This window comes from Palaemon carinicauda, chromosome 27, assembly GCF_036898095.1.
Source record: "Palaemon carinicauda isolate YSFRI2023 chromosome 27, ASM3689809v2, whole genome shotgun sequence".
Lineage (NCBI taxonomy): Eukaryota > Metazoa > Arthropoda > Malacostraca > Decapoda > Palaemonidae > Palaemon > Palaemon carinicauda.
Window position 1 is genome coordinate 69,853,525 of NC_090751.1, and position 14,000 is coordinate 69,867,524.

Sequence of the window (14,000 nt, forward strand, 5' to 3'; positions counted from 1 at the left end):
ATAATCTTTTATTAGATATTCAAAAACCTCCAAGATCAGAAAGTTTTTAAAATGACAAACAGAAAATTCCAGTCTTAGGAGGTTTCCATGTATCACAGCTGTCATGGTTCCTCACTCAACCTATCTTTTACTGCTAGCAGTTGCCATACTATCAACTTCGCTCATTATCGTGATTACATCCTTTTTATGTGCTCTATGGTTTGAAATTTATTAAAAATATTAATAAAACCTGGATGTATGCTTATAGCTGATTGTGGGAAAAAAGTCATTCATGTTTATAACAGAAAAGTGTTGAATTTTCAAGTGGAATAACCATTAATAGCCTGACTGAGGAGTATATCGTTGGAATAACTATTTATTGCCAGAAAATAAGAGACCAACTGTTGAAGTTATAACAGCAATGAAAAATAGAAAAACTTCACAGAGTGAAAATGATCCGAAGACATTATGAAGTTTTTTTTATTTAATTATGTATATTGGGATTAACATGAAAATATGATGGTAAAAATAATCTTTTTAGGATATCAGGTCCACCATCATTAATATGTCAATGGATAATCTGGCAAAGGCTTAGAAAAACTAAGAGTACAAAGCTGAAACCTGCTAACTAAAACACTGGCAACAATGTTAAAACACTGGCAACAATGAGAGATCGCTGGCAACTCGTAACATAGGAATAGTAAACTGAGGGTTCAAATACCTCCTTTAGGGTGCTTTTATGTAGGAATAAACAATAATAGTTATCATAATAATATCTTGATTACTTTAAGAAAAGAAGCGAAAATTTGTTTCAAATCTTTGGGAGCTCATAACTCAAAAACATACTTATTCACACTTAGGTACATTTTTCTCGCTTATTTGTTGTTCGATATTAGAGAGAAAGATATCATTGAAAAGAAGAATAAAAATACCACAATTCTGTCAGGCAAAATTTTGATTTTCTTTTTACATTTTTTTTTCACGATTATTTTCCGTCTAGATGAGGAAAGAAAATAAAAATTCAATAAAAAAAAGAAAAGCAGAAAGGAAAATCAAAATTCTGACAATTTTTCGGTTGATAGAGTAGTTTTTATGGTATAAGTTTCAATGCAATTGGTATTATAGTAATGGAGAAAAATGTACCTAAGTTTTTTTTAAATCATGATTTTTGCTTATAAATCAAAAAGTTTTTGATCAAATGATTTGAAATTTTTATTTGATGAAGGCATTATATATGTCTAAAACATATATAGAAATGGTGTAATTTGGATCATTAGAAAAAAAAAATGGCGGACGGTCCCCTTAAACTGTGTAGAGCCAGGCCATGTTCCTGGCTTAAGAAACGGACAATGCACTGGAAAGGTAGAGGAAAACCAGCTAGGACACACTTTTTCCACTGAGCAGTGACCTTTAAGGGCCCCAGCCCATCAACCCTTCACTAGCAGCGACCTCTCACAGAAGCTCGGACGCCACGTGTACCTTTTGACTCAAACCAGGAGTGAAGCCAGGAGACTCAAGCACTGTCAATTCCTTACCCAGACTACCACAAGTTGGGAGATATCTGGTGATCCAGCAAGCAAAGTAGCAGCAGCGTGGGTCTGTAAAACAGATGGTACTGCAGGACGGTTATGACCTCCCTTTTATTGGTTCTTCTCTTCCTTTCACTCGGACACAAAAAAAATTGTTTTACCCATTGGATTTGGACAAAAGTCTCACCACCCACCCATGTAGAGATAAAGAATTGGTTGGACAAGAGAATGTTACGGATTTGTATGGGACCAATCTCCAGGCTTTTACAGCTGCATGGTCCTAGTGGAGAGGCATTTGGTTTTTGGAGACTGGTCATCAGCCTCTCTTTCATGAACAGGTTTGTGTTGCAGACTCTGTTCAGAATGGAGACAGTGAGCACCATGTAATCAGCGGTAAGTATTGCGACTTGAAAGATGTGTACCTTCAGATCATGGTTCATCAGTTCAGCAGACAGTACCTCCACTTCCTCAAGAAGGTCTTTCAGTTCAAAGTCCTTTGCTTCAAACTGACCCCCAAATATTCACTTGAGTTTTCGCTCTCATGCCAGTTGGTGCACATATCAGGGGCATTTGTCTACTAAGATACCTCAATGACTGGCTGATAGGATAGTTTCTCTAGTAGAGAGACAGATATTTTGCTATTTGTCAGGATCTGCAGATTGTGATAAATCAAAAGTCCTAACTCATGCTCGGGCAGATGATAGAGTATCTGGGGGATGCTGATGGATACGAAGGCAATTAGGATCTATGCTTCAGAGGATTGCATCAGCGGTATTAGAAAGGTAGTGTGATCTTTCGTCAACTAATGATATTTTCCAGGAGAAGCTTGTGCCTCATGGGCGACTCCAACAATAGTCTGTAATGTGGTGCCTAAAAATACATTGGTTGGCCGCCTCTGACTCCCCACAACAGCAAGTTCCAGGTGACTGGGAGGTAAAAGAGGACAAGAACCTAGTAAAAGAGGCTCCTGTGGAGATGCTTCTGTTCTCTGCTCTCAAATGCATCAGTTGAGGGCTAGAGCACACAACTGAGAAACTAGACCACCTAATGATGCATATCAACATATTGGAAATGAAGGCAACACTCTTGGCAATGTTGTCATTCCCAACAGCAGCTGGTGGGTCACTCAGTAGCATTATGTGCAACAACACGTCAACAAACAAGGAAGTACGGTTTCACAGCACCTTGGTAAGTTGGCAAAGCAAGTACGTATTACCAGCAACGGCACGTCAACAAACAAGGAAGTACAGTTTAGCACCACCTTTGTAAGTTGGCGAAGCATGTACGGTTCTGGGATCTAGACAGCGCAGTGGAGCTATTGGCGAGATATAGTCCTGGCAAAAGGAAAATAATCACCGAAAAGCTGTGTCACCAAGGTCAAGTAGTGGGAGCTGAATGTTCCTTTTATCCTCTAATAGCAGAGCAGCTTTTTAATGGTTGGATCCCATCAATCAACATGTTCATCACAAAGCTCAACAATAACTCTGGTCTACTACTATCTGATTCAGGATCCAGCTACAGCACTAGAGCATGCTTTACAACACCAGTGAAGTGGTACAACCTCAGTGCTTATGCTTCTTCTTCTTCTTCTTCTTTTCTTCTTCTCTTCTTCTTCTTCTTCTTTTTTTGAAGGGTAATCAATATGATGCTGATTACCCTGAATCTCAGGCTAACTCTGGTAGTTCCCAAATGGCCGCATGCACAATGGTATCTAGACCTCTTGATACTCATGCTCTTGACTTAAGTCCTGACAGAACTTTCCCATTGTCAAATCAGCTTTGCCAGCCCCTCCAGAATCCACAGCTCTGTTTCTTCAGAGGTGGAGACTATCCCGCATATCCTTAGAGCAATAGAGTTTTCACTAGGCTCTGCTCATGATAGATCCTCTACAGCAGCTTTCGAGTCAACAACCGATGTCAAGACGCCAGAAAACTTCAAATCAATCAATCAATCTATAGCAGTATACCAAGCAAAGTGAGCCATCTGTGATTGTTGTCATAGAAACGTTGCTTCTCCTGTTAGAGCCTCTCTGCAGTTGATTGCGAATTTCCTTGTATATGTTGGGAGAAACTCCCCTCAGTCTCAACAGTTGAAGGCTATCGCTCAATCTTGAGTTAAGTCTTCAGACAATATGGCTTAGACCTATCCATATCATGGGAATTGTGTATCTTCGTGGAGTTTCAAGCAGTCTGCTAAGAGATTTCAGACCACCTGCAGAGGATGTAACCAGTCCTCAGGTCCCTTAAAAGGGCCCCTTTGAATCATTGCAGCAGGCATCGGATAAGAGCGTCACTCTGAATACGGTTTTTCTCATGTTGTTAGCCTAAACAAAGAGGGTAGGCAAACTTATGGAAATTCTTGTGTAGGAAGTCATTCTGAAGGATGGGGAAAAATCTTTCACCTTCATTCTGGAGTTTGTGGCAAAAACACAGAATCCTTTTGTCTATTTCATCAGGTCTGAATCTTTCTCCATCTCCTCTCTTAAGGATGGGATTGACAATCCATAGGATTTTTAAACCCAACCCTTCGGACTGCAGGATTGTAATCCCTTCGTTAGTGTGGGCAAGGTTACGAAGAAGGAACTCTGGGAATGCCTTCGTCGGGCTTAGAAATGATCAAGAGACCGTATCCCCAAGCATCAGGATAATTTGAAAGAGCCGTACCACCATGCACTCTCAAAGTCAGGGTAATGGGGTAGACTTTAATAACCTTCTTTGAGAACATGTCAGTGATGCAATCATTAAACGGTGTTTAGAAGTGCCAGACAACCTTTACAGACCCCTATCTGCAAAAGTGGATTCATTCTCATTGTGACCTGTGGTAGCTGCTCTGCAGGTTGTGTAATGTACCAATCTCTTTGCAGGACAAGGAAGATCTCATATGAGATAGTAGCCACGCCTTATCTTTTCCTTCCCCTACCTTGGGTTGCAACAATCTTGCTGCTATTTCCTGAATTGGACACTGATGCAGGTAAGCTTCCATGCTGAGCAACTGTTCTATATGAATAAGATATAGAAATATCTCTACCATCCTCCTTGTTAGGGGTCGGTTGGATTGCTGTAGAATGTTAAACCCATCACTTCAAATGGCCAAACATTATGACAATCGTATCCTTATGAAGATAAAGGTTCTTCCATGACAGTTTGTCAGCAGACAGAAACCTATCCTAACCCATGAGAATTAATACTCAAACATGTGGAAGTGGTAGGAGGCAACACTCCATCTCCTCTATCAGGTTAGTGTATTATGACACTAACTATACAAACCTGAGTCCTACAAGTTTCACTTACTGCCTCAACCATTCTGCAAGCCCAAGGTGAAGGTCAAAGTACCTTCTTGGTATGTTGGTGAAGGAGCCTGGAGAAGCTTCGACACTCCTTGGTAACTACTGGTACTTCATTATAAATTTTAAGAGCAAAGTGCCATCCACGCTGAAATCATACTCTTAATAAGGGACGTAGAGTTGTACAGTATATTTGAGAAAATCTCTTACTTTTAAAAATTTGGGATTTTAAAAAACACTCAGTGGACAGCATTTCAAAATTAAGTGTTGTTGCATCACAGCTAAATCATGTTAGTTATGTTAGAGATTTATTACATTGTAGAATAATATTTTCTATTTCTAATTCAAAAAGGTTTTAGCATGTCTTTGTATAGTATGCTCCAAGATGATATAATGTCTTTTCAACAATATTTTTGGTCGTAGCAGTTAGGTGGATAATGTCTCTAACTCACGAACTCTAAAACAGCACTAGCTTTTCACAAACTTGCTGTCCCTTTGAGCTAGAAAGGGTTATTTAGGTAAGCCTATAGTTTGTGTACCTGCAGTCATCAGCATCCATTGCCTGGCTCTCTTTGGTCCTAGCTTGTATAGAGGTTCCCAGGGGGCACGGATCATATGTATAAATAGTTTGTCATTAGTACATAGTCCTTTCTCTTGTTCACAAGCAACAAATCAGTTTAACTGAATTACTGCAAAAATATTAAGTCAGAACTTAAATTTGTTTAACAAATTTGTATAGTTCTTTGTCATCAAGCTTCTATCCTTAGGGACCTGTGTTTACTTGAATATTTCCTTAGACTTTGCATAGCTGGGATTATTTTTTATTTTACGTAAAGTCAGTTTTTTCTTTGTGATTAATTTTTTCAAGGGTACCATTTTTTTTTGTGGTTTGAAGCTGCAAGGTTGAGTTGCCGTTTGTCATTTTTTGTCCTTTTTCTCCTAATGCTGCCTGCCGCAGTTAGATATTTTCGTGCCATCTGTGTGCAAATTGATCACATAAATTAACGTTGGGGATAGCCATTAATTAAACGTAAACACTTTTAGCAGATCATGAATGCATGAATATGTTCTGAGATTTGTAAAGGAAAAAAACAAAAGTTGTTTAAATTTTCATCAGACTTAAATAAAATAAAAAAATTTTAACCAGACATCATATGGATATTCTGAAATAAAAAAAAATATATATATAAAAAAGACAATATTTGAAATGCTGCCTGTCTGATGGAATCCAGGTAAGGGATTCTCAATATGTTGAGGATTAGAGGGTTATAAGCAAAAGTATTTAGAGCATCAAATCCCTAAGACAAGAACTAGCTAGGAAGAGGCTTTGTAACCGAGTTTAACGGGAAAGGGAGATTTAAGCCATCAGTATTAAAGTCTCAGAATGTTTGGTAGACTTTTACATGGATAACTTTTGGGAGGGACAAGAAATGTGTATTGTATTGCCCTTTTCTTTCAAAGAAATTTATAGTTTATGTATCAGCAGGAGTATGTTTTAACAGTGTAAAAATTTAAGGTTTAATTATGCAAGTTGGTCTCAAAATATTGAATAGTAAGAATTGCATATACGGGGACAAATATTTTTGTGAGAATAGATAGAATTGAAGGGAAAATAAGTTGTAATCTTACAAGGATTTATATGGGACAAAAGTAGAGAAGATAATTGGGAAGATTCCTAGATTTAGATACCTCGAAAATGAATGAATAGTAGGGAAATATGGAGGAAAACTGAATTGTAGAGAGATTTAGATACCTCAGAAATGAATGAATAGTAGGGAAATATGGAGGAAAATCCTGTGGTGAAGGATAAATAGCTGGTGCAAGGTCATGGCATTTAGAAATGTGTTGGGTATTGATCATTATTTTACAGTATGTCTTAAAGGCAAGAATGTGGCATTGTGCTGTATTCATTTTAGGTACTGTTTTGACAATTGTATTTTGCCTGATTAGTGTGGCAGATTATAGTAATAATGTTAGTAATGGCAATTATTGATCATGCTAGTTTTTTTATGCAAAACTCAAAGCAAGAGAATAAAGCTACCATGTTGGGAAGGATTTTTTCCAAAAAGAAGGGGAAAAGTATTACACTAATCATGAATTAAATATTTTAAAGGTATTTAAACATTTTATAGTATTTAGATGCAAATGTACAGAATTGCACTTGTAAGTACAGTATTGTCAATCCAAATGATAGAATTAAGCATCAAGTAGAGAATGAGGAGGCATTAGTCACATATCAAATATGAGCCAAAAAAACAAACTTATGGCTTTTAATAAACAATTTTTAGGGAGTTTTTCAGTTTTTCTTGTACACTGTCTTTGTGCCATTTTTTCGGCCTTTTTGTATGTTGAACTTTCATTATATTGTACCAATTTTAGGGATTTTCTCAGGACTATTATTATCAATACTAGTTAGAAAAGAGAAATGCTACAAGCCCAAAGATTCCAAAGTGGAAGTAACCATTGCAGAAAGGTAATAGAGAAACAAATAAATTTGAAGAAAAATAGAAAATTAAATGTCAAGACAGATCATGTAAAAGATATTGATTAAACTGTAAAATGATACTTCGGCCCAATCTACTTAACTTTAAATCATTTGCGCCAAACTAATATGTCAGACCATATGACCAGGAAATTTTGGTAAGAATGGATACTTGAATCATGAAAATGGTGACATTATTTTGATGCTAGACCAAGATTTGTTAGCTTTTCCAATTCAATTTGAGCTCCCATAATATATTTTTCCTTGGTATTTTGTCTCAATGACTAGAATGCACCTCTGAAAAAAAATACAGGAGTACAACAAATCCCATGTGACTAACTGAAAGCAAGAGTTAATTTTTAAAAGACTGGTTATTTCAAGTGAATTAAGGGCTTGTTATTTTACAAATTTTATTGCATTTGCAATACTTTCAGGAAATACTTTACAGCATTCTTTTTCTATGTGCTGTAACTGCAAGGGTTTATATTGCTTTACTAACCCCCAAAGATTCATATCTGTAGGCAGGACTAGTTTGTTCCTATTCTCTATAGGTTACCATTTTTATTTTATTACTATCTTTATCTTGCCACATACTGTAGCAACCAGATGATTTTCTCTAATGCTTCATGTTGTACTTTAGGAAGTAAAATGAATTATAATCTTTAATATTGAAAATTCCAAGTATGATGTTTATTTAGTTGCTCTCTTTAACATGTGACATTAGCAAACTTAACTTGTGCAAGTACTGTAAATGGGTCATAAAAGCCCATTATTTCCATGAATCTTACCTTCGATTAGAAAAAGCTATTTAACTACAAGTGCCTACTTGACGACCTCTGTCGTTACTGTTACTTGATGGTACCAACATACAGTAATGCCATCTTGTCACAAGGGGTTCGCAATGTTTCAGACTAGGTAGAATAGATGCATTTTCTATGTTCTTGCTAACAGGTATTATTTTTTCAGTCAAAGGAAATTATTTTAGTTCAGTCAGTGGCAATTTCACCCTTCTTTTTCAGTCAGTGGCAATTTCACCCTTCTTTTTCAGTCAGTGGCAATTTCACCCTTCTATCTCTTCATCCAAGAGTTTTTCTCTAATTCCATTGTATAAAACTCAATCTCAAGACACAGTTGGTCTTGTCCTTCTATAAGGGTGTAAAGGGTAGCTTATTTAAGCTATATAAGAGAAATCCATTCTGAATTATTTCTGATTATCCCCTCATGGCCACTCAAGATTTATTATTAGTGGACACAGTAGCAGAAGCCATTAAGAATCCTTCACATTATTTCTTTTTCTTCCTATTGAATGAAAGGTGGAGCAAAATATTTGTTAATTATGCACAAATCTCTAGGTAGGTACTAAAAATTTACAGAATCTGTTACCAATACCATGATAAATGTTAGAATAATGTACATAGAGTGCAACTTATCCCTAAAGGACCCAGTTAGTCCAGATGAAAGAATACTTGAAAACAATCTAATGGCCAAGGTGAAAGTCATGAAGGTTATGTAAATTCCAAACCAGGGCCAGATGATGATATTAATTAGGAATTATATACCCATTCCATGCCTTTGCTTAAGAAAATTGCTAGATTGCACATAAAATGAATCATGTGTTAAATATGTAGGCATACAATATTCTGCAGTGTCTGAACCTCAGCAGCAGCAACAATTGAGAGAACTCTTACTCCTTTTTAGACATATTGAACTCATTTTATTGATTTTTTTACTCTTCAGTGACATGCCGTATTTTATGCCCAGTCATTATCAGTATTTTCTCTCCTCATTTACATACATGAAAATTTTACTATAGTATGTAACATTATATCCAGAAAGTTTGTTCAGCTCTGCAATTAGAAAAAAAAATATTTTAGTATAATCTTCCATAGTTGTTCTGCTGAAATAAGTTGAATAAAATGTCCAAAAAGGACCTTGATATGGAGTGCCAGATTATTTAGTGAGGGTTTGATGCTCAAAAGTGTTATTAGAGTGGAGTAAAAGGCAATACATGAATTAAAGTTATACTGTTTGACGAACTAGGGAGGTTTCAGCAATAGGAAATACTCCACTTTTCAGGTCTCAAAAGGTTCAGGAGGTTGGAGGCTAGTTATGTTTTTTAAGACTAAAGTTAGTTTTCTTTATAGACCTGTGTAAAAATGCCATATCCTACTTTTTAAAGAAGTTCATAGTTCAAGCTCATGGCGCTATATACAAGTCTTATTTACCTTATTAATTTATATGATCTAAATTGTGTAAGATTTTCTTTTTATGACGTTGGTTACTACTCTTGACCTTAGTTCAGTGTAGTGTGGGTAAAAAGAAATTCAATGAAAGAGAGAGGGATGACTCAAAATTGGCCTTTACATGCATTTAACTGAAGTCTTGAGATAATAGTGAGGAATTTACAGTATAGTAACATTCTGGCTTTTGGTAAAGTAACTTGGTTGCTTCCTATTTATGTATAACCCTTAGTCAACCTGGGAATGGTATTCAACCTTTTTTTCCTTTTTTTTCAAAGGCAAGATTCCTGTAAATAAACAGGATTTTCAAACTAAAGATTTTATTTCCATACTTGTCTTTAAATATATAGTTTCTAACCCCCTTTGGTGATACATTATGTTAATGATTATGATGTAACAAATCTGAATCTTTTGTGGTTGGTTTTATCCCCACAAACCTCTTGTGTCACTGGACTCTGTACATGGCAACATGGCAAGGGAGTTGAAATATGTTTTTTTTCTAATTCAAATTCTGTCAAGTTGGCACTTGAAGTTAATAGCATTTTATATTCGAAGGTAAGTGTGGAAATGGTAGATTGTAGTTTGAAAATATTATATACTGTATATTTGAAATAAACTTTTGCCCAACAATTAAGCAGTTTTCCCCTTAATGGGTAGCTCCTGAGAACAACAGTGCAGCAATACCACATTTCCTCATGATAGCTGCTGAATTGTGGATATACCACTTATGCAGTGAAATTTTACACATCTGTTGCTTCATACATGTACACAGAAGGCCTATCAGCAGTTCACTGAATGCCCTTACATACACTTGTACTTTTCTTTCCAGCCTATCTTTTTACGCATATATTCAACCCTATCTAAGTCTTCCTCCCCTCCTACTACTTCTGGAGTATAGTTTTTCTTTTGATTTAGTTTTGTTGAAAAAAAAATTATTTTACATATGTTAACCCTTCGTGTTGCTCATAATTTCTCATTCTAGTGTATATCAATTTATGCAAACAGTTTTTCTAGTCAGCTCCCAACTTTTTTCTTTCGGTTGTATACAGTATCTAACCTTTTCTGGAAAGATTTATTTTAACAATTCCTTCATACGTTCATACCTTGGCTTTCACAGACAGTAAAGTAATTTTACAATTTCTAGGACACATCTTGTTGCCTTCCTTGCTTCTCATATTCTGCCATCTGTTATGCTTACACCAATATATCTACACAGTTCAGCCACTTCTATTCTTCCATCATCCATTCTAACAGTTATATGCAATACAGTATTTCTGAGAAAGCCCAAGAAATAAACAGATTCAATTAATCATATAGGTAATATACGGTAGCCTATACTGTACATATCTGTAAAAGGTACAGTATTTTGTTGACTATATACTTTCAATTAAAAGGCTCTTGCCAAGTTGAGGAAAGATGATCTGTATCTAATTTCTTCCAGTTGCATTCTAGTTTTTTTATATTTTTAATATCTTGATCTAGAATATATTTGATGATGGTTATCTGGTTATGTGGAGATTTAATAAAGTTTGTGCTGGACAAACAGGATATTCATCACAGATTAACTGGCCCCAGAAGATCTATCATGAAAGGCTTTAAGAATGTGGGGATCTTTGTCCAAGCATGCATCAACTGAAGGGAGTAATTTTTACATTTTAAAAGTGCTTGTCCTTACTGGAGGAGGGTTCTAGAATTGGTCATCAAGAATCAAACAAGTAACATGAATGTTTCCTGTGCCCATCAGAAAGCAGACATTGTGGAAAACATACACCTGAAAATGTTCATCAGAAGAATAATCCAGTAAAACCTGACTACCAGATAACAACCATTGAATAAATCCTTGGTTAAGACATCATTGTGAATATATGAACAAGAATGCAACTGCAAGAAATTAAATAACAATAATATTTTGCCAAATGTACATCATCCTCATAATACTAGGTAGATTAACTTGAAATTAGCTACATATTTTTACCAACTCAAGGACCCATCAGTATTGGTCAAGATATGGTGTTTTTATTTTTATTTTATGGGTCTTTTTAAGAAACTCTTCAAACTGTTAAATAACACTAGAGAAAAAAATTTATGCAATATATTCGTAATGTACATAACATGTATGTATTATTGTGGCCTTAGGTGGTACAATTTCCTAATTTTTAATAAGCTTTAAAATGTTTTAACATTATGGAAGAAAAATTTTATTTCACAGGATGGAGCCAGTTCTGGTGGTCAACGTGCAGCCACAACTGGTGGTCAGAACAAAGGAGGATCGAAACCTTCTTATGGAGGATCTTACTGGGGGACAAATTAAGATAATTTAAAAACACCTTATAAGAATGATCATGGGAAACAAAAGGTGTACAGTTTTATGAACTAACAAAGCTTAATTTTGTTACATTGAAGATTTACTGCAATGATCATATGAGTAACATCGTAATGACACTGAATAGGTGCCTCTCAGTATCCGGAGCATCAGTTTATTAATTAGTTATGAAAATGCGCTCACAGAAGACTGTTGTAAAAAAACAAACAAAATTGACATGTACAAGGGTCGAATTTCAAGTGTACTCCTTAGTCAGTGCAAAAAAAAGATATATATACAAAAGGATTTGCTTGTCTCAGAATATAGTAAATATAACAGTGAGACAAGCTATTCCTCACCCTTTATAGGTCTATTCTGTATGAACTCGTCCAAGGTGATGTTAAAGTGGATATAATATTTAGCAATGGTATATTCAGTCTTGCTCTTCTCACTTGTAAATAATAGACGCCACTGAATAAACCATGGGCATAAGTCCACTGGCATGGTGCATTTCTCCACAACCTCTCACTCCACACCTTTTTATATAATAAAGAAGTTTTACAGATTGTACTTTTGGGTGATAGGATTTGACAAAAACGGCCTAGTGATTGTTCACCACTAGAACAAAACTTCAGTAGAATACAATATAAGGCAGCATTCTATTCTGGAGTGAATAATTTCCTTTTTTTTTTTCTCACAAATCCTGAAAAACCAAGGGATACCCTGTGTAATTTCAGACCACATCTTGAATTTCTGCCTTCAGTGATCGCCCCAGAATAGGATGAATGTATGTTCAACTCACTTTATTTTTCTTTTTTTCTAACTTCTTCTGTATCTATCTAGGTACAATATAATCCCATTCCTGTTACAGGAATGCTGTATCGATATATGAAAAATTATGCCTCTTGTTTTGTAAGCTTTTTGTGTAGTGAGATAGTGAAATATTTCAGTTCACCAATAAAATATCTTGACTCTAGATTATTTTTATTAACCTTAATTTGTGAACCAGAGCTATAAAATGAAAGCCATATTTGTTTTTTAGTCTACTGATTGAATTTCAGATTTCTAAAAAAATTCTTAAAGAGATTAATAATTCAGGTAAGATATTTTTTCTTATAGTAAAGGGTATGTTGTCTTGAACACTGAAAAAATTACTATTTTCTCCAGTAATGCTGTTTCTGTTGTGTACCCTAAAGGAGGTACTATGGGTTTCTTTATGTAGCCCACAAGTGTATTACTTTTGATTTTACTTCTCTTAATGCCTTGTAATATTAATTGATTTTACCTTTTAACAGGTTATCACAAACTATTTTTTTTAAACTCTAGTTCATAACCATTAACATTGAAAATTAGGCTATGAATGGGTTGGGTGGGTAGCTTGTTTCATAATTATTTTAATGATTTTATCATGCTGTCATTTTAATGTTTATTTTACTTTTTATATAGATTTTAGTCATACTATTAATATTTGTTTAGATATGGCTGTATTTATCCCTATCCATACATAATGGATCCTGTAGGGTTTAGTCCTGTCAATTGAGCATGAACCCCTAAATCAAAATCTGAAGGGGAAAATTGGGTTCTTTGAAAATAAAACCCATCCAAAATAGAAAATAGCAAATAATGAAGAATATTTGAATAAGTCCAAAGAGGTTTCTTATAGGGTCAGTCTACAGAAACGTTTATTTGCTGATGTACCAAGTCCAATTGTTGAGGGAACTGAAACTTTGCATCTAACCTCATCTGTATCTGATTCCACTGTACAGTAATTACTTTGGTAATGAAGTTGCTAAGCAGGTGTTAAAGATTGAGGTCTAAGAATTCATATGATTTTCAAGTAGATTAGGGAAATAAACAAACAATTTGCCTACCCCTAAGTTAAATCCATCTTCATATATAGGCAGAACTGGCAAAATCTATTTTCACATTAAACAACAGCAGAGAATAAATTGGGCTTCAAAATTTCTTGCAGCCTGAAGATTACTTCATTTCTGAATTTCATGACATTGAAAATATAAATATAAAACTAGTAACTGATTAATAACTTTATCAGGAAAAAATATAAGAAAAATTATGGTAATGTTGATCATCTAATAAAGAAGCATGTAATAGGCTCTCTCTATCTTGAAAAAATCATAAAAAAAACTAATCATAATCACGATGGTAACCAGCAAACAAATCATAG

General features: G+C 35.1%; 1 protein-coding gene across 10 annotated transcripts in view; it reads left to right on the forward strand.

Annotated features, from left to right (window-relative positions):
• LOC137620755 (protein lingerer-like) overlaps window positions 1-12,791 on the forward strand; it is a 283,036-nt gene extending 270,245 nt beyond the window's left edge. For all 10 annotated transcript variants that reach the window (XM_068351150.1, XM_068351155.1, XM_068351153.1 and 7 more), the window contains one exon: window positions 11,723-12,791. In XM_068351150.1, the coding sequence (XP_068207251.1) occupies window positions 11,723-11,824 (102 nt within the window). In that variant the 3' untranslated portion in view covers window positions 11,825-12,791. The remainder of the gene's footprint in view (window positions 1-11,722) is intronic.
• Window positions 12,792-14,000: the final 1,209 nt, after the last annotated feature.